The following is a 26,918-nucleotide window of genomic DNA, read 5'->3' as shown; positions in this document are numbered from 1 at the left end:
TATTTGCTCGGCTTGTTCTCGTTTCATAAAAGTAAACTCAAACTAGGTTGTAAGAAGGTCAACTTGAACCGAACAATTTCAAGGTACGCTATTCTAGCATGTCATCGAATATGGGCGGATACCTTGCGGCCCAATGCTAACGTACTCAGGGTTTAACATACACTATTTGAGTCATTTTATGATAACGGACCGCCTTTACATCTTCTAACGATCTTAGCCCTAATTTATCCAGAGCGCTCAATTCGATCGTAGTTAGATGTAGCTTTCACAAGATTGGGTGTGTTCTTTTAAGCACCCGAGCTTTGACTTCGTTCTCGCTGAGATCCAATAGCTACGAATAAGGATTAGCGTAAGCGCATCAATCATGCATGGTTAAACACGCTGAAAGTGTAGTCTCACTGTGGAAACACTATCTAGTAATCGAAGACGACATTGTAGTTAGGTTATCCCATATGATTGGGTGTAGTTATTGCATAAAGAATACCTTGACTTACTTGGGGATGCCCCTTTAGTTCTGTTGGGCTTTAACAGCAGTCTCTAGTTGAGCACAGGTGAAATCTCTGAGATGGTCATGTTATTAGGATCGCTAATTCCCTTAAGCATTAGTCTCTTGTACTGCTCTACCATGCCGATGAGTAACTGTATTACTCAAAGTTGCATCTTTAAGAGATTGAAGGAACGGGAAATAAAGAGTCCATTTATTTATCCATATCTTTTCGGTTGAGATCAGCTTCCCCAAAGGTTACTTATTGCAGTCGCTGATCGATCGAATAATACGACGCACAGGTCGGCATATCTTGGCAAGCTGCCCTTGGTAAACCCAAATGCAACCCTCTCCCCGTGTTGGCTTCCCTCACCCAAAATCATTGGGCCCTTTCCACCGAGAAGATCGAAAAACACGGTGAACGGCCGAGCGCGTGACGAAACCTCAAATCAGAGAGGCTGAATCTCAACCCGGACGTGCGGTCGGTCGGTCGTTCGGTCGGTGGGTGGATCGGTGTTCGGGAACCATTCTCGTGTGCTCCCATAACCCATGAACACGTCTTGCTTCTGTATTTTAGCACGTGCGGAAGGACGATGGGCTTAGCAGTGTTTGTTTATCGTGCCGCCAATTTGACTGATGCTGAGCGGTATCGTTTACAATGAGGAAAGACAAAGTGTGCGCTATAATTTGTGAATAGTTGTGAGTGTGGATATGCTTAAGCTATTAGTCGAGCAAATGACAGAAGCGGATATTGTTATGAAGTGACATTACGAAATAGAAAAGTAACGGCTGAGAAATACGTGGCAGCTATACGGGCTTGGTTGATTAGGTGTGTCATCTACTGTTAGTGATCACTGAAAAAAGCCTGTTGCTAAGCTTTTGGTGCTCTCGTTTGGTGTCGATGGTGTTGGTCAATCGTCATGTGCTTGTCAGTTTGGATAATTGTCTGTACTGCGTTTGCTTTGAGTTTTCCTCCCCGAATCTTAGGCAAAGGTAAGAATCAAAGCCACTATACCTTTTCCTTTGTGTTTTTGAAACACTGATGATTATTACAGGATGTAACCTGCCATAGGCTCAAGGTGCCGTACATTGCTCGCATACACACTGTGCGACGACGGTTAATTAGTTTAGATAGAGATTTTAACTTGTTAACACTTAACGATCCCTAAAGGTATTATATGTAAAAATATTTATGATTTTTATGAAAAAAACCGTATACTATGAAAGCATTGTTACTAGGGGCAAAGTGTTCATCACCATATCTAACTGTTACTATGATATGTACTCGAACGTACATATTAGAGGATTGATTAGAGGTGTGATTGAATGAATTTAGAGTTGTAACAAAGAAGATTTGATATCTAGATCTACAACGGCGATAATTAATACTTCTTTGAATTTTTGACTTCTTATCATGTACTGCATTTCGCTTGTTTGAACTATGCCATCGACAGGTACTATAATATGATAACAATACGACATGATAAGAAAAGTAAATTACGTTTCTCTTTCTATTTTCAATAAGTAATTTTTTTTTATTTGGCACCAGTTTGAAAAGTTCGTTTGGTAGCACAACATTACCATGCAAAAAAATTACCTTTCACTATAAATAAATACGACCGTATATAGTTTTTAGACTAGGGAATTGTTCTACATATAGATGAATCCGTTTATGGCAGTGTTCGGAACAAAATGGTCATATAGTCTGAATCACCGTAGTTAAACGGCTTTAGCACGACGGTTTTTGGAGGGCTATTGCGAGCGTGATAGCTGTTTAGATAATGTTTGATAGATGACCCCCCGGATACGTACGTACACCGAAATGCACGGAATCGTACAATGTATACGTACTAAATATATATATATATATATATAATTTTGGCTTCTTTTAGCCTGTATCTCTCGCGTTATAATGCTAAATCGATAGATGCATATGTGGATTGCTATTATTTACAAAAAAATATTTCGCAAGATTTTTATAGGTTCAGATAAGCAAGTAGAAGTTCGTTAAACTTTGCGCTGCCAGTTAGCCTGTAGTAGAGATGTAGATTTTGCGCCAGGCATTGCGTTTCTCGCATATCGATTGACATGCTTGATAAATTCTATTTTATATGTGACCTTAGGTTCGGTCTGTGCCAAGTGTGTATACAACTATAGTTTACCATACGACCGTTGTTGTACTACACAATATCAGGTCTAGAAAGCTTGTTCAGTATATTGTTTGTTCCAGTACCTTCAGATAGGTTGGAACGTAAACAGACTTATTGTAAAGACGCATTCATGGTAGGCATATATTGCATGAGCATAATGAAGTATGACTTTTTTTTTTCAACCTGTCTCTATAATATATTTCCTGTTCTAGTTATTATCGAAAACCAAAAAAGAAACATCTCATATGGTACATAGGGAAATATCATAGACTTTAGTATTTAAACTAAATACAACACAAATAGTTTCAACCGTAGCCTAATGAAAGTTATCAAATTAAAATTATAGCTATTTTAGTTTTCTGCATTATGCAATAGGCAAGATTAGCCATTGTATAACTCGGAAGCTTCTATAGTAAAGCACGACGGTGATACGTCGTTTTTGTAAAATAATTTTTGTTGCAAAAATTGTGTTTTTGCGGGACACCTTTTGCAGATTAACAGAGATTTTTTTTTGTCACGTGTTTAAAGCAGGCCTATAGAACGGCAAGCCTCTTCAACAAAAAAAAAAAACAGCTTTTTAAAGAAGTACCTCTGATTTTGACACTCTAATTACAGCTTATAGAAACAAATAAAATGGTAGCACTGTTATTGTTAGAAGAAAATAATGAAGAGTTTTTTGGTGCATCGATAAAGGTCGTCAATCATCACCCTGTGTGCAAGACTTTATGGATTAAGCCACCGTGCCTAATTCATTATAATATACCATAAATTTTGCTGAAATTTTCAGAAAGTTACAGCGGACAACTGTACATAAAGTAGTATCTACAGTCAGCTTGCATGGACATATACGGTATCACTTACTTGTTGTATATAAAATCTTTTCTTTTTCCACGTGGTCCACGTAGACCTGTGTTATATATATATATATATAACTTTATGACGTTGGTGACAAGGAGTGTGCTTTATTTAGAACTAAATGTTATTCTTCCAAACGGATTTAGTCTGTTAAAGAAGGAAAAAAAATAATAATCTTTTAATCATTTACGGATCCTATTCTGTTTACGCGTAGGCAATGGTTCGAACAACGCCTGAGGAGCTGTGCCTTACGTTTTTCAACTCTCGCTACTTGGAACTCCATAGTTCAAAGAAGCTTATACAAGCATCTGGAGGAGAGACTAAATGAAACAAAATAGTCCTTGAGCTTTACTTTTTGAAGGCTGACGGCAAACTCTTTACTATAATGTGCACACTTGAATCTGTGCAGTTTGATAGATAGAATGCCATCATCTAACTAACTCGAACTTGGCTCGCTCAAGGAAATACAATGTCGTCGCTAGCTTAAAATTTGCAGCTCCTATGTAGAAGTTAGGTTCGACACGTTCTAAACGTGTCACATTTGCAATGCAAATTTAGCCATGCCTGGTCAACTGGCTGCTTTAATTTTTGTACATCATTTTAACACATCTAAAAAAAAAACACTTTTACATGCGTAGAACTCCGCTTCAAACATTATAAGCACGTTTCGCTATTGGCGCTGGTAGTTAGTTTCACATTGTCTTCGTCAAATTTACCGCCATTGTCTTGTCCGCAGATGTGGCGTCATCTACCTATTGTTATGAACATTATTTCTACTCACGACCATCGTCTTGAATATACATAGATAAACACTGACGCATCCGAACGGTGTGCTTGTTTCTGTTCCGATACTGTTGCCTGCCATTCGTTCTTTTCCCTCGTACGAGCACCATTCTGAAATAATAATACGATACATTGTTATGATCAGTAGCTTCACTGTCGTTAAGAAGGTGTTTAATTGATCGTCAACCAAGCCAGTGCTCGGTCCTTACGATCGAACAGAATTTTTTCCAGTGATTTATTCCTCTATTTATTGTTTTCTAAGCAATTTCTCGAACCCGAAATGTATACGACTCGAACGCCAACCGTCGGCTCCTAGTTGCCGTGGACACATCAGTTATCACCACATCTAAGTTTTGTTTATCATATGGCTATAGCTCAACTACTAACCTAATTACTAGAACCGTTTTGTCATAACAGGAAGATGGCATGACAGAAACAGAAGGATCATGTATGTTTTTCCGTGATTCCGGACTGGGGCTGCAGAGATGATTGAAGTCGATGGACGACCACGACTAGCTGCTAAAGAAAGGTTCTCTACAACTAGTTTCTCATTAAACAAATATGCTTTTCTTTTTTACCGAAATGCCTGCTGTTATGTCGCAATAGTACATTAGTGGTTAGCAATTAGTGTTTCTAGTGAAAATCGATGTTTTTTTCGTTTGAAAATTGTAATTGTTCGTTTATGCACGCATCGGCGAGTCCACTGAATAGGAAACTGATGTCAGCTTCAGAAGTCAACAGTCACCTGTCTACATAAACACATGCATAGTATCTATTTGATGTTATCGTCATGGCTTTACTGGGGTCTTGTCTGACGTTTAATTGCTACGAACTGGTAGTTAGTATCGTTTCTATCGGTATAATGCAGAACAGCAGATAGTAATAACAGCATTAGTGGCGAAACCGCTATAATTACTACTATTTTCACGACGGCGTAGATGGCCGACATGATCAACCAAGACTTATATAGATGTAATTTCAAACCGGGCGTCGTCTCTGCCCGCCGTAGCTCGATGGTGCCGACTCTGACAATTGTAACAGCAATTTCATAATGGCTTGATCACGCCGCTATACCATACTCACGGCAGCATCAGCATCATTATTGTGCCTTCCATCAGCCATGACGTACCATCAGTTCGTGTCGTCTGTATTCAAACGCCTTACCTGGAATGCCCAGATGTCTGTGGGTCGGCGAGCTGTGACGCCAAATCCTGCGCGTAAATAGACATCAATGAAGGTGCGCATATCTGTTGTATATATAATAAATAGATAGATGTTTACTAGGTCTAGTGACTGTAGAGAAAGTGATCGGAAACAACCCAATAGGCGCAGGCTGGCTAATATTGAGGGGCACCCGGAGACGGTCGCGAGGGTGCCATTTCCATGGGGGCAATTCACTATAACCGCGCTGAGCAACATCGCTGGTGAAGAAACGGCGACATCGTAGTGATCATCTCAGCATTGGGCACCAACGTTGGGCAACAACAGCGACAGCAAAGAACGCCAAGCCAAAGAAAAACGTCAGACTACGGCGCCCGAAGTGGTACTTGTTGCAATATAAAAGTTGTGCTAATGCTGTACGACGCATTTGCCTGTTACTAAATTAAACAAAACGACGATTTTGACTAGCATCCTCTCGTCAGTTTCGCTTATAGGTGGAATCCACCGAAGATCATTATAAGGGTTTGCAGGAATACATGGATTTGACAACTTACACTAACCTTCACTTAGCCAATCGCCTTCAGCTGCTTCGCGATAACCTATAACAAATGCAACAAATGAGAAGGATGAATCAGTGTTAGCTGGCGATCTTTTGATCCGTCGCCGCTCGCTCGGGCCGATCCTCAGACTCGCACTGAGCATCTCATTATCATTCGGCCGAACGAAAGATACGGCTGCTGATGATGACGGCAATAATTACGGTGGCGATACGATAGGGCAGTGAAAAAGTTTATGGAACAGAATTCGAAGAACCGATTTTTTCGTACTGCGTATGCAGACTGGAGACCGTGCAACATTCATCCGTAGGAATAACCGTAGGACAAGATTAAATACCACAGATCCTACAATTCTAAGTTCTCACTCTAAATATAATAAGGTATTAGAAGAAAGGGTGAAAGTTGTTGCTGTTTTTCACTGCGTTTATACGTCCGTCGGTTGACATCAAGAGGAACGGATTCGTAATGAGCCTTAACAGTCATTGGCCCTGTACGACGATGGGATGGCATGAAGACGATTAAGAGCAGGGGGCGCGACTTGGGCGCTATCCATGGAAGAGGAAGGTTTGCTCGCTTCCGCAGCGAAAAGATCACTGCCTGCAGAGACGAGGCGGCGCTGCACGTCACGCCTTCAAAAGAAAACGAAAAGAGAACCGGGCCTAATAGAACTTCGGCAGGACACCGAGAAGGAAAGAGAGAAAGCGCGCGAGATAGGGAGAATCGCAAAGGTGTAGAAAAGGAAATGCAATCGCCAGCTTGTGGTCACCGCATAGTTCATATAATGCTATAAAAATAATGCCGACTCGAACTAATGGTATAGCCAACATTTGATGCTGTAGTACTCGTTCGGTTCAGAAGCCGGAAGAAAAAGAAATGAAGCGGCGTAAAGTTTCGTAAGACACGTATCGTCGGTTATTATACGGCAAAATGTCAGTTTTGCAGCGTCAAACGGTGTGGCCTTTAAGTGGAAAGCGGCATCCGGCATCGCGAGGTGTCAGCGTTATCGTATTCGAAAGAAGAAAAATTCAAATTTCCTTGGGCGGCAATTGTGATTCTTCTACTATTGTGCCTACTGGGTGGTCACGAGCTGTTCGTTAGTACCCGAAAGCTTATACGCGATACGCGAAAATTCGTTGTTGTGAATAATGCCGTCTTAAGACGAAGGAAGAATCTCGAAACATACAGATTTGGATTGTGCCCGCGAAATATAAAACTATAACGCTATTGTTTGCTAATACGCAGTGTATGCACAAAATGTAAATTGTTATTATTGTTCGCACTTGTCCTAGTTATTTTCTCTATTTCATAGTTGAGGTTAGATTATACCGTCAGCGCAGGTTGCATTTGAGTGTTTATTGATTTTTGCCGATTTATCTTTTTCTCAGCATCGCCCTGCTTTGTCTTCGAGCCAGAGGGACGCAGGTACGGCGGGTAGGGATCTATTCATTTATTTCTGTATGAAATTCAAGCGCAATATCAATGAACTAATCGGCACACTTTTGTTGTCATGAATCTATCGAGCACGTTATCCCTAGTCTCTTTCGGACCAGATAATAAATCTTCAGGGACCTACATGTTTTCCGCGTTCGAACCTGTCATCTATACGAATTGGTATTTTCAAATTTAGCTACGATTGAAGTCGTTTTTATTTTTAGAGACTTAAGTAAGCCTCACTTTGTGCGTTCATATAGCTTTTACGTTAGGATGACCATCAATTTGCTAGCAAGGAAATAGGGGCCAGGCAGTTTTGTTTAGGAAACACTGTACAATTGTCTAGTAAAACGGGATGATCAAATCCCGCCTTCGTGCCTTAACGTAGTACCATTAGCTAGAAACGTCAGAGATAGCGTGAGTAATATCAGTTGCAGTAATTATTTCACTAGTAAGATGTAGATAATTAACTAATTAAGCATTTTGGACCATTGCGACGTGTGTTCGGGCGAGCGCACTGATGCCACACTTCATTTGGTAAGCGAGCTTAAGAACAAATGCGTGCTTCACATTACGACTGATTTATATATCAATTCATTCCGCTAAATTATCGATACGACAGCCTTAATTCTACAATTCTAATATTGCTAATCGAAATAGAGAAAAAGAATTGGAATTTTATTCTATATTTAATAATACCTTCCATGTGATTGTAGCGGACGACGCCTGGTGCAGTATACGATCTCTCTGTCAGCTGTGCGGTCAATTCTACACTAATATATAGAGTCTTCATATAGCCGTCTATATTATAAGGAATAAACTAATGTGTTAGTTGCGGTGCTGGAGTAGGAACATGATGCCTTAGGAGGACACAAAAGGGGGCGAAAATAGGACTAAACGAAGGCGGGATTTCTTGAGTTTTTTTTTATTACATTTTTGTGCAGCTTTGTCAGTAAGTGTAAAGTTGGGTCCCGGTTTCAAGGTTCGTTATCTATTGACAAGCGGGTTTGCTTTCCTTTTCAAAGAAGAAAGAAATCGCTGGTATTCTCTAGATTATCCCAGATGCCACCTTCCGCTCTGACGTTCTGAGCTCTAAACTGCTCTATTCCCTGAAGGGGAATATTTCTTTTATTAATAGCTAGTTTCAATCGAATTACGTGGTGCCAGCTTTTTTTATCGACTTCGATCGAAATCGCTACTTCTTTATATAACTATAATCTGCTTTAACGCCTTTCAAATATCGGTAGCCGATCAGGCTTTCGAAGAATGAAAAAACAGCCCATAGTGATAATAATCCGCAAACAAAAAAGCATCATACTAATTGCGTTGTCACTCCGTATAGAGGTGCTATATAACTACTCAATATAAGTACTACGTAGGCAACGAATTTGCGAGGAACTTTTCTTACCGGTAAAGTTTTTCTATGAAGGATTGAATACTGCATAAAATTTCAAGCCAACAATAGGCCGAATGTGTAGATTGTGCCCTTACGCTATAGCACCGAGTGGAATCCGAGCGATCATTAAGCGTCATGTTCTAGGGGTTATTTGTAACGCCATCCATCATATGCTTTCTACGATGTGAAAATATTCTTTTTTTTTTTTATAAATTTCAACAAACACTTTGCTTCGTTTTAGTCATCGTTCGTCGGCCTATGGCGAATGGACGTCTTGTTATCGGATGTGTTTATATTCATATCGCTTATACATATATATATATATATATATATATATATATATGTATATACATATATCGGTATACGAACCCGTTTATGCGTCTGTGAGAGAATATGTCCCTTTTTTCCTAAACGAATGTGCCACCAGCCGTACAAGCAGGCAACGGGCAACTCCTAAGCACTAGACGGATTAGAACGGACGCCGAGCGAGCAAACGATGTCCGCCCGTCTGATATTCAATTTAAATAACAAACTATCGCCTATCAACAAAGTGTGTAGAATTTTTTGGCTTCTTTTCGGTTTGAAACGTAGATAAGGGTAATGAGATGATGCTGTTTCTTCCGCTATCGTTGTTCTCGTTGCCAACGTTGATGGTGTTTGAGCCTTGGCCGATGACGCCAGCCAAAAGCTGCTGAGAATCGCTGAGGACGACCGGATCTCTGGCTATGTGCCCGTGTCTGCTGGTCCGAACTAACGCCGCAGTTATCGCTATCTGCTATCACTTCTTATTCACGGCGACTTATTTTTTTTAACAACTGTTACAGCCGATTGCGGCAAGTATCCACAAGTATCGACGGCCACGTCACGTCGAACAGCAACAGCGTATCAAATCGCCTGCACTGCTGTTGCCCCCCTCCCTAATATTCTTTTCGTCATAGGCGACGTTACGTGTATTATTATTACTATTATGATTGGTGTTATGGCTACGCTATTCTGTTTTCTGATCTGTCGCATATGCCGACGTAGGCCGTTCGTCGATTCCATTTTATAGGTTCAGATGGAAAACGACCAGAGCAATCGGTCGCAGATGTCTTTTTTGCAGTTCTTTGTAGAGATAGATTTGAGATGAACATCAAACAAAATACTTGCCATTTGCAACCAAGATTTACTAATATTACTGGTTTCAATGTGGGGCCTAAACTCAACATCAGGCAGAACAAGGCCATGCAGATGACTCGAGGTCGTTCCCCTGAACGCGTGCGTAACTTGGGCGCGGTATCTGGTAACGCGCGTCGAAGTGCATTATTTAAGTCTGTGATGCTGCAGAGGTGGAAGATGTGACCGAAAACCTCATCGCGGAATAATAAACCACTGAAGACCCTTCCGCGCAAAGTACGTCACAGTCTATGTATATAAACAGTAAAATATCACTTTGCACATCGGCATTAGCCATGGAGTTAAAGAAGAGTGGAAGAAGAAATGGAACTAAAGAAGAGTTTCTCGCCGAAACTCCTGCCATTTGGGAAGATCCTTCCGCATGCTGGTTTTCTCTATACATTCGTTGTTGCTACGATCATTGTTGTTGTTTGTATTCGAAGAGTTCATAGTTCTCCTTCCTTTCGAAGAAGATTGACAGTACGGCAGGAATGGAATTAGTCTAAATGCTAAACAGAGTCCGAGACTCGCTAAGTCGTCTTCTAGTAAACGCGTCTGCGCATCTGCTCACGTTGGTTCCTGCTGTATCTGCTCCGCAGCTCCTCTGATATCGCGCCTCTGTCGTTGGCCCGTATCCCGTCGTTTCTTCTGGCAAATATAGCGACTTAATAAGAAACATGATGACTTCAGAAAATACTGTTGTTGTTGTTAATATAATTAGCTATGTCATTATAGTGATGGAAAAACTCATGCGCAAGCACATACGTCTCTTTGTAGCAATAATTAATTTACCACACAACATAGCATAAAATGTTCTAGTCATAAGATTCTATCAGCCATAATTTTCGGTTTAGATGGGGGACGCAAGGGAATGATTAATCGCAGTACTCCAATCATATACAAAAAGTAACTAAGCTACGCTCGGTAGTTATCTAAGCTGTTTCGGGTTCGAGATCGGCTTAACTTCATCACTTACATGCCCAGGACGAGCTCCAAGTACCAACTCAACTTACGATGATGACCAAATTATGGGTGTTGAGAAGAGGGGTAAGGGCAAGAGAACAAACAAATAGTACTAGCATAGCAATATCGCTACGTTAAGGTTCCCCACATCAACACTAAGCTAGAGAATTCTATATCATTCATAAAAATTGACGTCCCATAGTTTCTTATATTATAAATGGCAGGTTTGGCTCACATTGTTTAAATATAATTGTGTATTGAAACCGGTAGCAGAAAAAAAATGTAGTTATTTTTTTACAGCTCATTGAAGACTATTGATGTGCTCCAATCATCTCTTCATCAAGTTTTTGTCATGCTAGTTCATCATGAAGTTACACATCATAGCATTGGGATATACGTAAACGGGTTTGCGTGCCCATTCATTTTCTACAGTAGTATTTTGACTTTACGTAGACAGGTCAGCAACATCAGATAGGACACGTTGCATATGAACTGTTGCATTTATAAAACTAACTTAAAAGATCTACCAGATGTCCTAAAGATAATACCAACAGGCAACGAGCAATTTCCTTTTGCATTTTGGAGCATTCACATGTATCGTCAAGCCCATGGAAATTTAATCTTTTGTGGAGTTTATGATGGAATCCATCCATGGCTAACGACATGTCTTTTAGCCGGTTGGTCTCGTCCCACTTGGTGCTCTTCATTGCACCGGAGCCAAATATATCCCCATCACTCGTCGCTAACCCTTGCTTCTAGTTCGTCTCGGAGGCTGCAATTGCTCGGAGCTCAAAGCGATGATGTACGTGGCGAGCCGACTAGGAGATATGCGAGGTGATTTCGGGTCACTATGCTTAGTCCCAACGTCCTTTTGGGGAAAAAGGCATTGGCGCAACTAGTGTTCGGAATTCTCCATTGAAAGACCGAACGGAGCTACTCCGAAACTGAACAGATTGAGAGCGGTTAGCTGTAGCATCGTACTTCTATAGCCACTTTGTTTTTGTATGTAATATTGAAATTCGTCATATTATGTCTTGTGACATAATCATTAGCTTATGAGATATGTCCATTAAGAAAGTTCTGATTATGACAGACCTTTGAACTTTAGAGAGCCATGTGCTACACAGCGGAACTGAACAGGTTGGCATCTACCAGGTATCTTCCTCGGACGTGTGTTAGGTTAGTCTTGCAAATGGATAAACTAGAGATTAAAAATTACCACTTAGGTCTTCTTCGATTTGCGTTTTCTTGGGTAGAATCTTTTAGTAGTCGCCTTTAAGAAACAACATGAACATTCTTCAAGAGTCATATGCCTGCTCTAGCGCTGTAGCTCATGGATCTACTGTTTATCTATTATACAGGTAAGCGCCCATGTTATTCAGGGTACGGTCGAGGCATTATGGTGCCGGCCGTGCGCCATACTATGTATGGATGAATTCTTCTAATTCAAATTAGTCACCGCATACGGAATTTAAGTACCACCAGTATGAAGGAACAAAAACAAAAGATTAGAGAGGGTGGTGAATCGGCTGCACAGAGTTAAGTGCGCACAAGCCGTCTGTTTGATGGCCTTCAAGGCGTACCCGTTGCGCGCCCCGTTTGTGCGCTGTCGCACTGAGTGTAGCAAGCCTGGTAGTAGACAGGCACACGACAGCTGAAATCGCCTTAGAATCCATTCCCGTAATTTCTTGCTGAAGCGAAAAATGGTCCAGCCGTGCATAAAATATGAACACCCTTTATCGCAGTCACACACGTTTAATTGATTTAATTCTGAGTCGTAGCGTTCATTTTTATCTCTGTGCTATAGTGTAGGGTATTAACAGCCATCGCTGTGTAATTCTATTTCGCTAACACCGCCACAAACTATAAAAAGCACATGGAGGAATATCCATTAGGTACAACAAAGTTCAGACGCTACACATATACGTTTATGTACACTGTTATAGGTATTTGCCATAGTATATCTCCCATCAGTCCTTGATCAACACGACGTTCTACTTATGAGCTACTTGCTAAATTACGTATACGCACAAGTGGAACGTCGGGATTTTGACAGAGCGATAGAATAGTTTGCGAATATTTTAGAGCTAGGAATTGCATATTGATAAGTTTAACGTTTACCGTTGAAAATTTTGTACTGTAGACTTTTGCATAATAAAACCAAGAAAACTTTTCGAAGATTATTTTTAATAAACTCGCCTTCAAAATATAATAAATGCCGAGCGCACCGTTTTCAGGACAAAGCTTGTCCTTGATTTTTATTTTACTTACCCAACGCAAGCATTCATTTGGAGCTAAATCGGTTTTGCCGCTATCTGTCAAAGGCCCATTATTAGATCGACCGCCCAAGTGTCTTCACTGACAAAAACCGTCGTCCATCTTCATGCGTCAACATATTCAACGAACAAAAACTCCAACTGGTCGAAACGGTAAAATCTAACTTGGAGGTATTGTTCTAGCGACTCGGGTAAACAAAGGGCATTATGAGTTACATAGCATAGGGTCAGCGTTCAAGGGCAACTATTTAACAGTCTTTATGAACAAAGCTTTCGTCAGGGCGAACGTTGGTTCTCATTTATCTGCCCACTAATCAGCGAACAACGTTTGTGTTAGAAGCTTGATCGGTTCCTGTAGAAAAAAGAACGCCGGCCGACCATTGGTGGCGTTTAGTAATGAACTGATTTTACGGATCTGAATTGATGTTTAAGCGCCGGTTGACTTTATTCGAACTTACATTAAATAGACCAAGCTGATTAGTTGGGGCCGACCAACGTAAGTGAGTAAGTGTGGCGTCGTTGAACTGAGCAGTTCTACCACAAGATAAAGCACAAGTTGCCTCCCACACTCATAGCGGCAACAATGGTAATAACAACAGTTGGCTTTCAGATCCCGATCATAACAGGGGGATCGAAGTGTATTTCCCTGACATTTGAATAGATTATTAGTTTTAATTCATAGTTTTATTCTACGGGACGTTTCATTATATTTCATACTAACAGTTTGCTTCTATCTTTTTTTGTGGGGGGATATTGGCAATTGCATATTATTTTTGCTTTTCAGACATGTTTTAAGCAATTTTTGTAGAACTTCTATCAAAAGGTAAGTTGTAAGTTTGTTTGAAAGATCTATGATGCTAAGACGTGAAGTTAAGTTAGAAGCCAATGAAGGTGCACTGTTTTGATCGGCTTTAATAGAGTTGCTAGGTTTATTATAATTAAATTCTACGTGGTACCTAAGGCAACATCGTGAGCTCTTATCACGTTTGTAAAGCTTTTTAAAAAAAAAAACTTAGATTCGCTTGGACCTTATCTCTAACAGTGTTTCATTTTTTCGTATGATGTTTTGCATTGGCTAGATATGTAAAAGAGCGGCTTAGCGTATAGATTAAAGGAAATGCATTTTGCAAAAGCAGGTTCATTATTGTCTAAACGAGTTCGTAATTAAAAGTTTCTATTCATATAAAAAGAAGAAAACGTTACTTAGGTCATCACACGTGGTGTTTATGATATAGAGATGTTATCACTGGCTTCTTATCGAAGTTCAACTTATGACTGAAGCATCTTAACACCCGCACCCGCTAAGCCGTTTAACGACCTGGTACAATCATTGCATTTACGTTATTACTTTGAACTCTGCAATATACCGCATCAATAAAACTCTTCACTCATAGTAATAGTTTTTATTGTAAGAGAACAACAACTATTTTTTTTTTTATGAATTATGTGTGCGGTCCAGACGGTATGTCGGCATAAGGGCGGGGCTGGAGCCGCGAGTGAACGTACGCGTACTGTGAGGTGATCATTATCTTTTGTGGTAGAACTTACGTATTACGGTCAAGATTTACTGCAAGTTATTCTGCCGCTGTCCCTAGCTATTGTATACCGTGAAAGAAGAAAGTGATCGCTGGCAAGCCGATGATCGGCGGCACAACTGCCAAATACTTGTTCTAGTTTATGACCCCTTCGACTTTTGATATCAGATCCAGCTAAACGGCAAGCAAATGTCTCTAGACGAAGCACTACTTGATCGAAGATCATCTCTTCTTATGCTTCTACAAATACGTGTACAACAGACCAATGACTTGTTTCTCAGGAAAAGATTTACCTGTTATCATGTCAATACATCAGCATCGTTGTGGGAGTTTATGTATAGCTTTTCCCTAATGAAGATATTATACGAATCGTTGTTGTTGTTGCAATAGAAATCATATTGGCAATCTTCATATTATCTGAGCGATTTGGTAGGAATAATAATGTGAGACAATTCACTAAAGGAAACATTGCATACTTACTATTAGTGAAGTTGTTTCGCGATATTTGCCACTGCAAAAAGGACAAGCATTAAATTTTTTAACTTTCTGTGAACTTACTTGGACGTTATTCTTGTCACCTAATGACAGTAATGTGTTGTCTACTTAATTACTATTTTTTTTGCCTAAGGAGATTCTATATTTGTATTCGCTTGCCACCAAGGACGTAGCGTTCGCATCATTTTGCTATAGTCGAACGTGATAATAACAAATAACCAGCAGATATTAGTTCATGTAGTATGACAAAAAAAAACTCATCCGTCCACGTCTATGAATTTGTTCCATCATCGGAGTAAGTTAAGTAAAGCTACCTACGCTATAAATGTTTACGTCGTGCATAGTAGTTTACTGTCTATCGTGTAGCGTAATAATTACGTCAGAATATCAGTTGTGCCGTCAGTGATAATTAGTATCGATTTTTTTAGGCATTTCAGAACGCGACAAACTTCTGGAGTTTATAGAGCAGCCTAAGGACACGGTTGCCCTGCGCGATGATCCAGCGCAATTAAATTGCCGCGCTCGTTCTCTCTCCCCGGAGATAACTGATGCAGATATTCAAATTCAGTGGTTTCACAATGGAAAACTTGTTAAACCATCACTTGGGCGTACTGTTTCATTAGGGGTACTATTTCTTGTGTCAGTACATACTCATGACGTGGGTGTCTATTGGTGCCAAGCCAGTATAAAGGGCCTTTCAACTAGACACAATTCAGTGCGTTCCAACAACGCGACACTCCAGATAGCATGTAAGTATAGCTGAGTCAACGTTTTAGCTTTCCACATAATGACAATAGTTATTAGATGCCGGTAGACTTATCTCGTTTTTTCAATTTTCAGAATTGAAAGCATCCATCTCTTCATCAGGTCCTGTTTAAAAAAAAAAAAGTAGATTTTATTAAACAATGTAAACCGGAATTTTGCCTGTGACTAGAGTCGATTGTATGTCTATCATGAGCTAAGAGCAAAAACTACTATAGATTATTTGCTATTTAAAATACACCTTGTTTTTTCATTCGTATTTACCCTCCAGATCTGCGCGAGGAATTCCTAAAAGTACCTTCAAGGAAGGACGTTCCTCAGGGAGGCACGGTAGTTCTTGAGTGCGCTCCTCCGCCAGGACTCCCTCCACCAACAATTGAGTGGCTCAAGGAAGGTGTAGTCGTAAGTAGCATTTTATTGATAATTATAATTATCGTTCTTGTAATCCACCTGGTGCGTGTAGAAGCTTTCCGTTGTAGGAAAGGTGCGATCACGGGAGAAGGTTCCGAGTATTCAAATTCATTTTATATAATCTTTAACCTCTAAATCTGTTTGAAGTGATATAAAACAATATTCTCGATGCTTTACATTACGAACGTTACTACGCTTTACTGTCTCAGAAACGTTTCTTTTGATGGTTTGAGAGAAGGTACCAGCATTTTACTTGTGAAGCGTAAGTTCTCTACGAACTTCACCATGTATATGATATGTGCATAGGTCGTCCTTTTTTTACTTCAGGTACCTTTGCAAGGTCTGACGGAATGTGTGGTTCTGCTGGCTTAGGTCCAAGCTAAGAACCAAGTTTTAAAATTTACTCCGTCAGTGGAGTAAGATTAGGTTGGCCTGATTGCTGACACACAAAAAATTGTATTGACATTGTAGACATATGCGTTGCTTAAACGTTATGTAAAGAGATAGATAGATAGCATCGTGAGCTTCCTTGCAACATCCTTTACTACAACTTAAACAACTCTTATGTAACACACTGTGTCATACGAGACAATATTTTAGTGCCAAATTAATCTTAAGCACCTGGTAACAAAGGCGATACTTACACCGTGCTTGAATATATTTCTCAATAGTACTGTGGACCTAGTAAGCCTCCACTCAAAACGCTAGGTGCGAGGCAGAACGCCCCCATACGAGCTTAGTGGCTAACGTATAAGCCTGCTAAGGTTTATTATACAATTTTGTGGGCTAGGGTGGAACCCTGGCATAGGCAAACGGTTCGCTTCGTACTGGACGCCGGTTTTCCGATGGCAATCTTAACGGCGATACCGGACATAAAATTCGAAATATAGAGAGGCGACATAAAATGAATTCCTCCTATTACAAAAACAAAGACTATTGTAGCGCAACTAGATTCAGTGAACGTATATCATCGCTCTTCTATAAACACGGCTCCGTGTACTTGTCGTATAGTCCGGTTTCCCCATAAACGCGAATGTTCCATCAATATTCCACTAATGCGATCATAAACTAATATCGAGAAATGCACCTGATTATGACGGCTTGCTTGTCTCTCTTAGGAAAGATTAATTTGGATATAAATCACGTCGTTACCACGGTAGCGGAATACATTTTCTCGCTAGATACAAGGAACTTATGAAAAAAAATTCGCCGAACTGCTCCTGATCGTTTTCAAACTTCGGCATCATGTCATAGCCACTTTAAAACTGACTGAACAGACAAAACCACTTTCATTATTATTCTTTGGGATATATTAAGTTGATAAGATCTTGATTTAATTAATGAGGAGTGAATTCATTTTATTTTCAGGTAAATGTAGGCTCAGGACCGAGTAGCCGTTTAAGGCTTGAAGGTTTAGGAAATTTGGTAATCTCCGACGTGCGTGCTTCCGATCAAGGTGGATACGTCTGTAAAGCAGATAATGCCGTCGGTAACAGAGAGACACCCCCGGCCAATCTACGAGTGATATTGCATAGTAAGCTTCTCTCGATTCCTTACATCATACTCTCGTCTTTGAAAATCTATAGCATTAAAACCCGCGATAACGCCATGCACCTTGATTTATTTAAGTAGTTCCACATGCGTACCAAATCGCCCTGCTGGTGCGGAAAATTGTATTCGAGGTCACTGGTCAATATGGCTCCGTTGATGCTTTTGGTTATCAGTGTACGAGGTGGCAAACTTACGACTTCGCGTTGTTAGATGGCCCACCCTAGGGTTAACCTAATTCAGCTGGCTTAATCCATTATTTCTTTTCGTTATTGCAATAAAACAAACTATATGTAGTGCAGAGGAACTAAGTCTTCTGTCTTTATTTCCGCATTATTTGAATGACTTCAATTTTGAGGTATCACTTCCAACGAAACGAGTCCATTAACTCTTGCCTCTGTGTCCATGGGTATTGAGTACGTTACACTATAAAGTTACCGGCATTACGTTACTCATGTTATTATAATTCATAAGACCCATAGTCAGTATAAAAGGTAACATTGTATTGTAACAAACAAATTTGTTATATTTTCTACTTTCTTTTTTAGCCAGTATATTATTAAGCCCATGTTATTATACCAATATGACCGCGTTTGATGTTCGGGTACTAATAATGGCAGTAGTATCGCAACCTTTTTAGCTAAATGGATTAATGCTGGAAGCCGAGTAGTATAAGGTGTACCTAAGAGAGATAATTGAACACTGTTGTTGATACCGGTTCTTGCAATATGCAATATCATACAAAACTAGGCTTTTATAAGCCTAGTTTTGCATAATATAACACATAGAACCTGACAATCATGGAAATGGGATACGTTTTGAACATTCGAGTAGAATGCTTACATAGACGCATTGTTTAAGGTTTATTAACAAAGAATGCATAAAACATAACCGATAATCGAAGAAAACAATTTAGATGATGACCCATTAAAGCCTTTGTCTTAACAGAGTACGAACGACACTTACATACATCTAATATGTGTATATGTAGTGCTTCCACATAGACGAAACCATATATGTTTTCGTTTCGACATGTCATTCTCTCAGTCCCAGTTACCGAGTGGTCCCGCGTACGTTGGTAGCTTATTAAGAGTCTTTGGAAGATGTTCACTACGCTATTGATTAATAAGTTCATTGGGAGAACGTAGCTATGAACAGCGGTAGAAAAGTTACTAATGTACATTGCAATGTCTGTTCGTCAGCGAATTTCCTCGAGCGGCAATATCCCTGATTATATAGTGTGGCCCGTATTATGACCGGACACTTGCGACGCTAACAGACCCGTAACTCAATATAAAGACCTTAGAACAACTATTTTTACCCTCCACTTTGATATAGCGTCCGTCTTTTCTTTCATTTTTGTTTGATCCGGACCGTTGCGGTCGTTTCGTCGTTATCATAGTCTGTTGGCCTTACGCTGTCTGGCGAAGCCATGTATTCACCTACATAGAAAATATTTACATCTAGATCATCTTTTTCGTAGCGCGTGTGTTGACGTCTCAGTTTTGTTTGTGGTTTGCTCGTAACTATCTGCGCGAGCTGACGCTAATGTCATTTGTATTTAGTGGGTCGTCGATCTCGGCCGTGCCCCTGCCGGCATCAACATCATTATGTTGTTCAATAGATAGACATCGGTGCTATGGCGAATTACCATCATTACCTTTGCATACCCGCGTGCACACACACCTATATATATGTACGTGGGAGGCACTTATCGCTCTCCATAGACTTGTAGGTGCTACAATGCTTTTGATACTACTATAGACGCTATGCAGGCGACAATAGTAAAATCCTATCTTCTTTGGCCATTGTCCGTTAAGAAAAGCAGAAGTACAAGCGTGATAATGGTAACAACGAACAGCTTGTGTTTCAGTCCTTTTACGTTCAGCAGAACAGGCTATACAATAACATCGTTGTTATTGTGCGTTTTGGATGTGCGCGTCTGTAGTCTTCTATATGTACATGTTGAGGTACACCTGCACATGCTGTGTGGGGTCTGTGTGTGTATGCCGCTTTACGTGCCACAACTCATGCCTTGTGAATATTCAAAATCCAGCCGTTATCTTGGCGGTTTGCCGCGCAGTCACAATCGGCAGTAACAGAATGAACGCGAAATCGGCTGTAAGAACACAAGCTTGCTTCCCCTATCGCATTTACCTGTGCCATTTGTGCTTGGCATTGCTGGCTCTGGTTGCGGCGGCGTTCCTGGCGTACAAGGCAAACTGTTTTTATGCAGCGTTGACGGGGTCACTCGTTCCAAACCGGTGCGTCGCGTTGTACCCAATGCTAGTACTAATTGAAAAAGGTAACCGTCTGCATGAGCGACATCGTCGTCGTCGTCGTCATCGTCGCGTTGTCTGTCGATCCGCTAACAAACACGCGAGTGGCTGATGCTAATTCGTGAACCGTTAGCTCATAGCAAGAAAGACAGAGTCATAGCCACACATATTCCCGCTAAAAGCTCACAGATGCTGGTCGGCGCCAAACGATCCTATTCTCGACTTCGTCTAATTTGTCGGTTACTTGTGAACACTGAACAGAACAGCGACGCTTATCTTCGGCGGAAGCGTAGAGGTTACTCAGCAAATGTGGAAAAAATAACTCGGCGTGAGTACCACACGCTCTTTTCGTACTCTCAGCCATAAATAATAGCAGCACCTACTGGAGCTTACTTACAGCTCTTCGATGGTGGTTCCAAAGTTTACCGGCTGTTAGTGCATTACAAAGCAGCTGAGATCTGCTCTAGTCTAAAGATGTTCTCTACGTTCTTCCATCTTCAGATCTTTTCCCGTAACTTATATAGACAGTTTTTAAAAAGCATCGACTCCTGCCAAATTTGAGTCGTAAATCGTTTGATCAGAAATCGGACTTTAACAATATACAATGCTATGAGCTTATTGCTCATGTTATAATTATATTTATGTACTGTTTGTTGTTACATAGAGTTTTATATCAATAATTTAATTCAATTTGGTTACTGTTGGGACCAAGCTTTACATTCGGCTTGGATGAACTGACTGGTGCCAGGCCGTACGGAAATTGTATTCCTCAAAATCTTATGAGAGGAAGAAAACTGACAGCTTTTACTTTTAAATTTCAGATAAACCTAAACTGATTATCGTCCCAGAAAACAAAACCGTGCTGATACCGGAAAACGGTACGATAAAGGTTTTGTTAGAGTGTTCGGCGGCAGGGGATCCTCTGCCGCGTATCCTTTGGCGACAAAATAGCCACGAATTAACGGGGAGATCAACTTTGTCCTTTTCGGCCAACGATGGGCTTACAATGACGGTCGAGGAGGATCGACGGGGTTCGGTCCGTTCATCTCTCGAAATTAGCGGCGTACGTCCAGACGATCAGGGAAATTATACGTGTGAGGCTGAAAACTCTGAGGGACGGGTTGCGGCAACAGCACAGCTAACAGTGCATTGTAAGTTTTGACGTTTGTTTACTAGAAGAAACCTCAGAAGAGAGGACAATTAGAGGGGAATTATCGTTAGCTACCGTTTTTGTTCAGTTTATTACCTGCATAACTATTAATGGGTCGATTGATCCGCAGACCGCCCAAGATGGGTAATGCCTCCTGAAGATCGACAGGTCAAATTGTCCAATCCACTGATCTTGAGGTGTGAGGCAACTGGAAATCCATCTCCTGAAATTTCGTGGAGTCGCGGCTCGAGCCGCTGGGTTCTCTCTCCTGGGGAAAGCGATGGAGACATGTCGGTCGATTCGTATGGATCGCTACGAATACCACGCACCGCCCTACATCATGCCGGAGTGTACATATGCACTGCCCGTTCACTTCTTGGTGAGTCATGCACTACAACGCAGTAGTTAATTACTCATACAATCTTAATAGAATGTGATTTTTACTTTTTTTTTGTCCAAAGTTATCGAAGGCTTTTAATAATAATCATAATACATTCTAATAAAACATATACACGACAGTAACTAGTTCCACGTTCTTTCTGACTAACTGTCTGCGATTGCTCATGCCAGGTCAAATCACGACAACCGCTCGCGTCGACGTACTCCAGGGAGGTGTACCAATAATTTCTCATCCAGAACATCCCTTAGGCAAAGATCTTTTTTCCTCTCCTTGGCTCCTTCTCCTCCTTTCGGCCATTCTTTGCCTAATTCTAATCTGCGTTGCAGTAACTATTCTTCTTTTACTTCGCAAGATGAACAGCAAAACACAGTCTGCAGTGACGGAAGTACCCGTTGCTAAAGGAGGTGACGTTAAGTAAGTAACAAACTCGTCTCGTCGCTAGCAGTGACCAAGGCATACGTAGCGCTTTATAGTGAATCAGATGAAATGCGACGCTTCAGTTGAAAATGAAGTGTAGCTATGCACGGATTGTTAGTTTTTTAACACATTAACCATTTTCAAAAAGCACCCCTTAACAATATCCCCGACCCTTCATTACGTTCAAGCTTCTTCACGGACTTGCCTCATCCAACTAATACAACAGAGTACTTCTCTCCGCGCCATGAGAAGATGGTTCTTTATGAGAACAAACTTAATATCCTCGACTGCATCCATCCCACGCAAGTATAACTTCCTTCTCTAGCAACTTTAAACTAATGGCGTCTGACTGACGTTCTAACTCGACTAACAAAAGATCCCTATCACTACAGCAAACGATGATTGATATATTACGTCTAGCCTGCTACCAAAAGAGTAGAGGAACCAGCCTCAACTAGAACATCTTAAACTGGTAACCGTTAGCATATTATTCGAAGAAAACTTTATTTCTTCATATAGCATCGTTCTTACGATTTCTACTTTTGCCGTAGAATCGCCATAATTAAGATAACGACAACAGGTTATTAGATTGGGTGGAACACCAATCCAACTTGGCAATATTGAGACCAGTTTAACGGCAGGGCTGTAGATTTCCAGTAGATTGTGAGTGCAGGTGAGGTGCAAACGTGTATTGAAATTGGTAGAATGAAGTGACTGGCATGGAATGATTATTGGCGTGTACACGAGCGGTAGTACTGCTTAAGCTGAGTATGACAATAAAAAGTCAGATTCGTTCAAGTAATCAATGGCAAGTGTCAGTCAGAGCAGTATCGACTGTGGATTTGGCTCAGGCATGGCTTCTATAGATGGTAGCTTGTGGTTGCATTGCAGGCCTCAATTAGGCCAATTCAACACGGAGTTTTTTTCCTAATGAATATCTGTATCGCCCTAGCAGGGAGGCTCCTCGTTCATCTCTGTATTGCAATAGCGGAGGCCCAATACACACGCCGATATCAGGTCCATACGCAGCCACAACAATAGTTCCGCCTGTCCTCCCGGGAACGCGAGTAGGAGACACTGGCAACTACAGAACTGGTGACATCGCAGCTGTCAACAGATCTAAAGCTTACCCGGTAGCCAGAGGCGCTCAGGGAACTCACGAACTTGAAAATCTTTTGCACAGTGGATACTCCAACAGTGCGTCAAGCTCTAGCGAAACTTCGAGTTTCGGTAAAAGAAGCGGGGTGAGTTGGCGCCAAGAGCGATTTGCGTATTTTTATTTCCGACCCAAACATCTGGTAGAGTTCACTAGTAAAACTGTAGACCTCGATAAATGCGCCCTTTCCTGTAACAAGCGAAGACCCAGTAATTCTTTGTCTTTTTGTAGAAAGGGGCGGTGCAACCAGATGTTGTAATCTGGCATGTCCAATAAGTAACCTGGCTTAAATACGACTCATCCTAACCACTTTTGTACTTATTAGCGCTCCAGTCGAAGTAGCTCGAATCACCCAAGAATTCGAGCTCCGTCGCCTTCACTCGAAAGCAACACCGCTACACCCGTAGCAGGTGAGCCCATATATAGCATGCCCGACGAGGATGAGGCGAACCTTAACAAAGCCGGGTCCGAGAGCGGTTTAGAAGTGACGACATCAACAAACAGGTCTGCGTCTCAGCCTATACATCAGTCGCTTACACCTCTCACATCACAGTTGACCAAGCCGTCGAAAAGATTCGTCGGTCAGCACTCGGAGCAAAGGCAAACCAATGTAGCGCTGTCACACGAACAGATCCTTAAAAGAACCCAATCATGAATGAGGTTAGCGATTTTCTGATGGTCGTCCCAGGAGGCACAACGATCATAGCGTTTACATATACGTGATGAGATGATAGTCTGTCAACAAGCAAGATTGACATTTATCCTATAATTTATTGCAAAAAAAGTTAATTACCTGCACAAACGTGATATGCTTGAGGCAAAATGGCTGGAAAGATGGATTACTAAATAGCCCATCCATTCAGCCATGATGTTGATAATTTATCGAAAATCACGTGCGAGCGTTGAACTATTTATAACGTGATACATAGGCCATGAATCAATCAACAGGAAGCCATCTTTGTTAAAAACTGTAAAACACTAAAAGATCGCAGCTAAAATTCAACGCGAAAAGTTATCGAGAAATATTTGATATAAATGGTATCATTTCTGTATATATCTATATATAGCTAGAAGTGATAATCCAGTCTATTCATCCCAAAGCAGCATCTTTTATGGTCGAAACGGAGATAACATGCATGTATCCGAAATCCGTGTCTGTACAGAAATGTATTAATATACGGCAATGACACTGGTATTTGATAGCAGTGACTTGATGTTGTTAGCAAAAATGGTCCTAAACGATTTTCAGGAGTGATGATGACCTATCTATGCGTGAGACTCACTAGAGTTAGAGGTACATTTATTTATATCGTGAGCCAAAACACCGTTTTAACAACTAGTGAATTTGATATACTTGAGAAAGTGTATGTTAGTGCAAAGACTAGGTGTCATAGGGAAACTGTTTACACAGTATCTCCGCTTGATAATAACGAATTTAATAACAATTATATTATTATTATTACTTTTGAAAAATAAAAACCACCTCGTTATGAGGTGTGGCGTGATGGATATGGATATTATGAAGATGCTGTCGTGTGTAAAGGGAAAGGGAAACAGTAGTCAAGAACAAATTACGTCGCCTGTGATATTAAAATAAAGACAAAGTCAATATTATTATTACGTCGGCATAAAATTGTACTAAATGAAGTATTGGCAGTGGAAGTAGTTGCGAGGTGCCATTTGTATAACATGATCATCACAACCCTTTTTCTAGCATTGTGAAATGGGCACCTTACGAGGTGTATTATCCTGTACATAAAAAAATGAGATGTGAAACTAAATATATGTTCTAAAAAAAAAACGTTTTTTGTTCATTAGCTGGTATTATGATTGTGGGTATATTGTACTGCAAAAAAAAAGGAACGGGTTCAGGAACGGGTCAAGTTCAGTGCAGATACGTCATTTGTCCAGATGAAAACTTCTAGATCCTATCTATAAACATACACAGGATCAATGTCTTTGCTTGAAGATGTGATGTTACATGAAAACACCTATCATGCCAGTGGTCATGCAGAGAAACACGGTTCGCTTAGCAGGGCTTATCCGGTCGTTTGCATACTAGGCGCACCTATAGACACAATCATGCGCCTAGGACCCATCCAGGCTAATTGCATTCAATACGAGCTAGGACAGATAGTTTGGCATAGAAGTTACCGAACTGCATCTATGGATATGAACTACATTTGCTCGTAAACTATACTCTGTGTGCTAGATTCGCCTCTCAGCTAAATACATGTTTCCTCGGCAAATCCTTCGATCATTGAGCATTTGTCATTTTCATGCAATAGCATTAATGCGTGAGAACACGTATTAGCGCGTCGGCACGGACGAACGACGCCGAAAAATGATCGTCTTATTAGTTGAACGCTAAACACTGAACCTTCACATAAGCAACAGGCGGTAATTTAGCTTATCGCTGTCAAATTACTATTTTTATCCATTAGATTCGGGTGATGTCGTTGTCCTTTACCGGCCCGGACTGTTGCGTTTGCGAACACAGCTTTAATGAGGTGTCCCCACAGATCGTGTACGATCGTAAGTGGTGTATGGTCCATTAAAAAGCTCCTTCCGGCGCTAGATCCTTTAAATGTTTTTTGTTGTATGTCGACGAAAGAAAAGTACTTCGACCGTGGAACCTCGCCTAGAAAGCAACGGGCCTTGCTAAATAGCGTATTGCTGAAGCGAGAAACGTGGACTCGTGTGAATCGATGAAAAATCTGTCCGGCACATTTATCGTTAATTGACTGATTGATCATACGATCAACTACGACGAACGATCTCCATTCGTTGATTGTTCTTGATCGATTGTTTTCTCTTCCGATAACATTGTTCTTGGTATAACGATCATCTACATAAGCTAACAGCTATTTAGAAATGGTAAAGGTCTGGATTGTGTCCGTAAGGCTGCAAATAGTGGCGCGTCAAAAATTATTAAGGCATCGTGCCCTTTATTACATTTAGGGCATCTTAAGTAACAATAGCAATGTTTTTATCTCATAGCGATTGATCACATAGACAAAAAGAAAAACACCGCTCCATTAGATATGCCCTATAAAATAATTTGGATAATCAGAGATGTATCAACGACCAATTCCAACTGTATTACTTTAGTCAAAAATATATTGTCCTACTATGTTTCTAATTAGAATGTATAAAATCAGATAATCTGTTTCAAGTAATACTTGCGAACAAATTAAATATCATTTTATTTGAAGGACGTACATGCGGAAGGCAAACCCATAAAAATATATTTTTGTCCCTTCTTATAATAAGTAAAAACATAGAAGGGATTTTATCGAGTACCGGTGCCTACATTCGTTAGAACAAAGGTTGAGTTTATAAGATACTTCGCGTTGCCCTTTACACTAATCGTAGTTTTATCGTTGCATACCCGCACGGTACATAGCAAAAGGTGTGACCAGTACCTTTTTTGATGTCGTGTACTCAGTCGGACGTGTCTGACCGTCGTTGCCTTTCTGGTGGGGGCATTTTCGATGTCCGGCTGCCTCCCGCTGTTGACGCTTTCCAATTGTCCCTTCGTCCGATTATTCATC

General features: G+C 40.7%; 1 protein-coding gene and 1 long non-coding RNA gene across 4 annotated transcripts; one reads left to right on the top strand and one right to left on the bottom strand.

Moving 5' to 3' along the window:
- Nucleotides 1–924: 924 nt before the first annotated feature.
- On the top strand, nucleotides 925–26,791 carry LOC111249835 (roundabout homolog 3-like). 3 transcript variants are annotated; one of them, XM_022804221.2, is made up of 10 exons: nucleotides 925–1,477; nucleotides 15,670–15,990; nucleotides 16,275–16,405; nucleotides 17,783–17,948; nucleotides 21,063–21,392; nucleotides 21,522–21,770; nucleotides 21,962–22,205; nucleotides 22,397–22,510; nucleotides 23,164–23,452; nucleotides 23,690–26,791. In XM_022804221.2, the coding sequence occupies exons 1-10, from the start codon at nucleotides 1,405–1,407 to the stop codon at nucleotides 24,017–24,019; spliced, it is 2,247 nt and encodes a 748-aa protein (XP_022659956.1). In that variant the 5' UTR covers nucleotides 925–1,404; the 3' UTR covers nucleotides 24,020–26,791. The 3 variants fall into 3 exon arrangements, with proteins under 3 accessions (XP_022659956.1, XP_022659958.1, XP_022659957.1); XM_022804223.2 differs by lacking the exon at nucleotides 22,397–22,510; XM_022804222.2 differs by lacking the exon at nucleotides 22,397–22,510 and having other exon boundaries at nucleotides 23,161–23,452.
- Nucleotides 1,919–26,918, bottom strand: LOC147756164 (uncharacterized). The gene is made up of 3 exons (XR_015326214.1): nucleotides 26,790–26,918; nucleotides 15,227–16,111; nucleotides 1,919–4,383 (listed from the first exon to the last, which is right to left on the bottom strand). It is a non-coding gene; the product is annotated as an uncharacterized LOC147756164 (long non-coding RNA).

The sequence above is a fragment of the Varroa destructor genome, unplaced genomic scaffold (assembly GCF_002443255.2).
Source record: "Varroa destructor unplaced genomic scaffold, Vdes_3.0 BEIS01000004.1, whole genome shotgun sequence".
Taxonomy (NCBI): domain Eukaryota; kingdom Metazoa; phylum Arthropoda; class Arachnida; order Mesostigmata; family Varroidae; genus Varroa; species Varroa destructor.
This window is presented reverse-complemented; position numbering and strand designations above follow the sequence as displayed.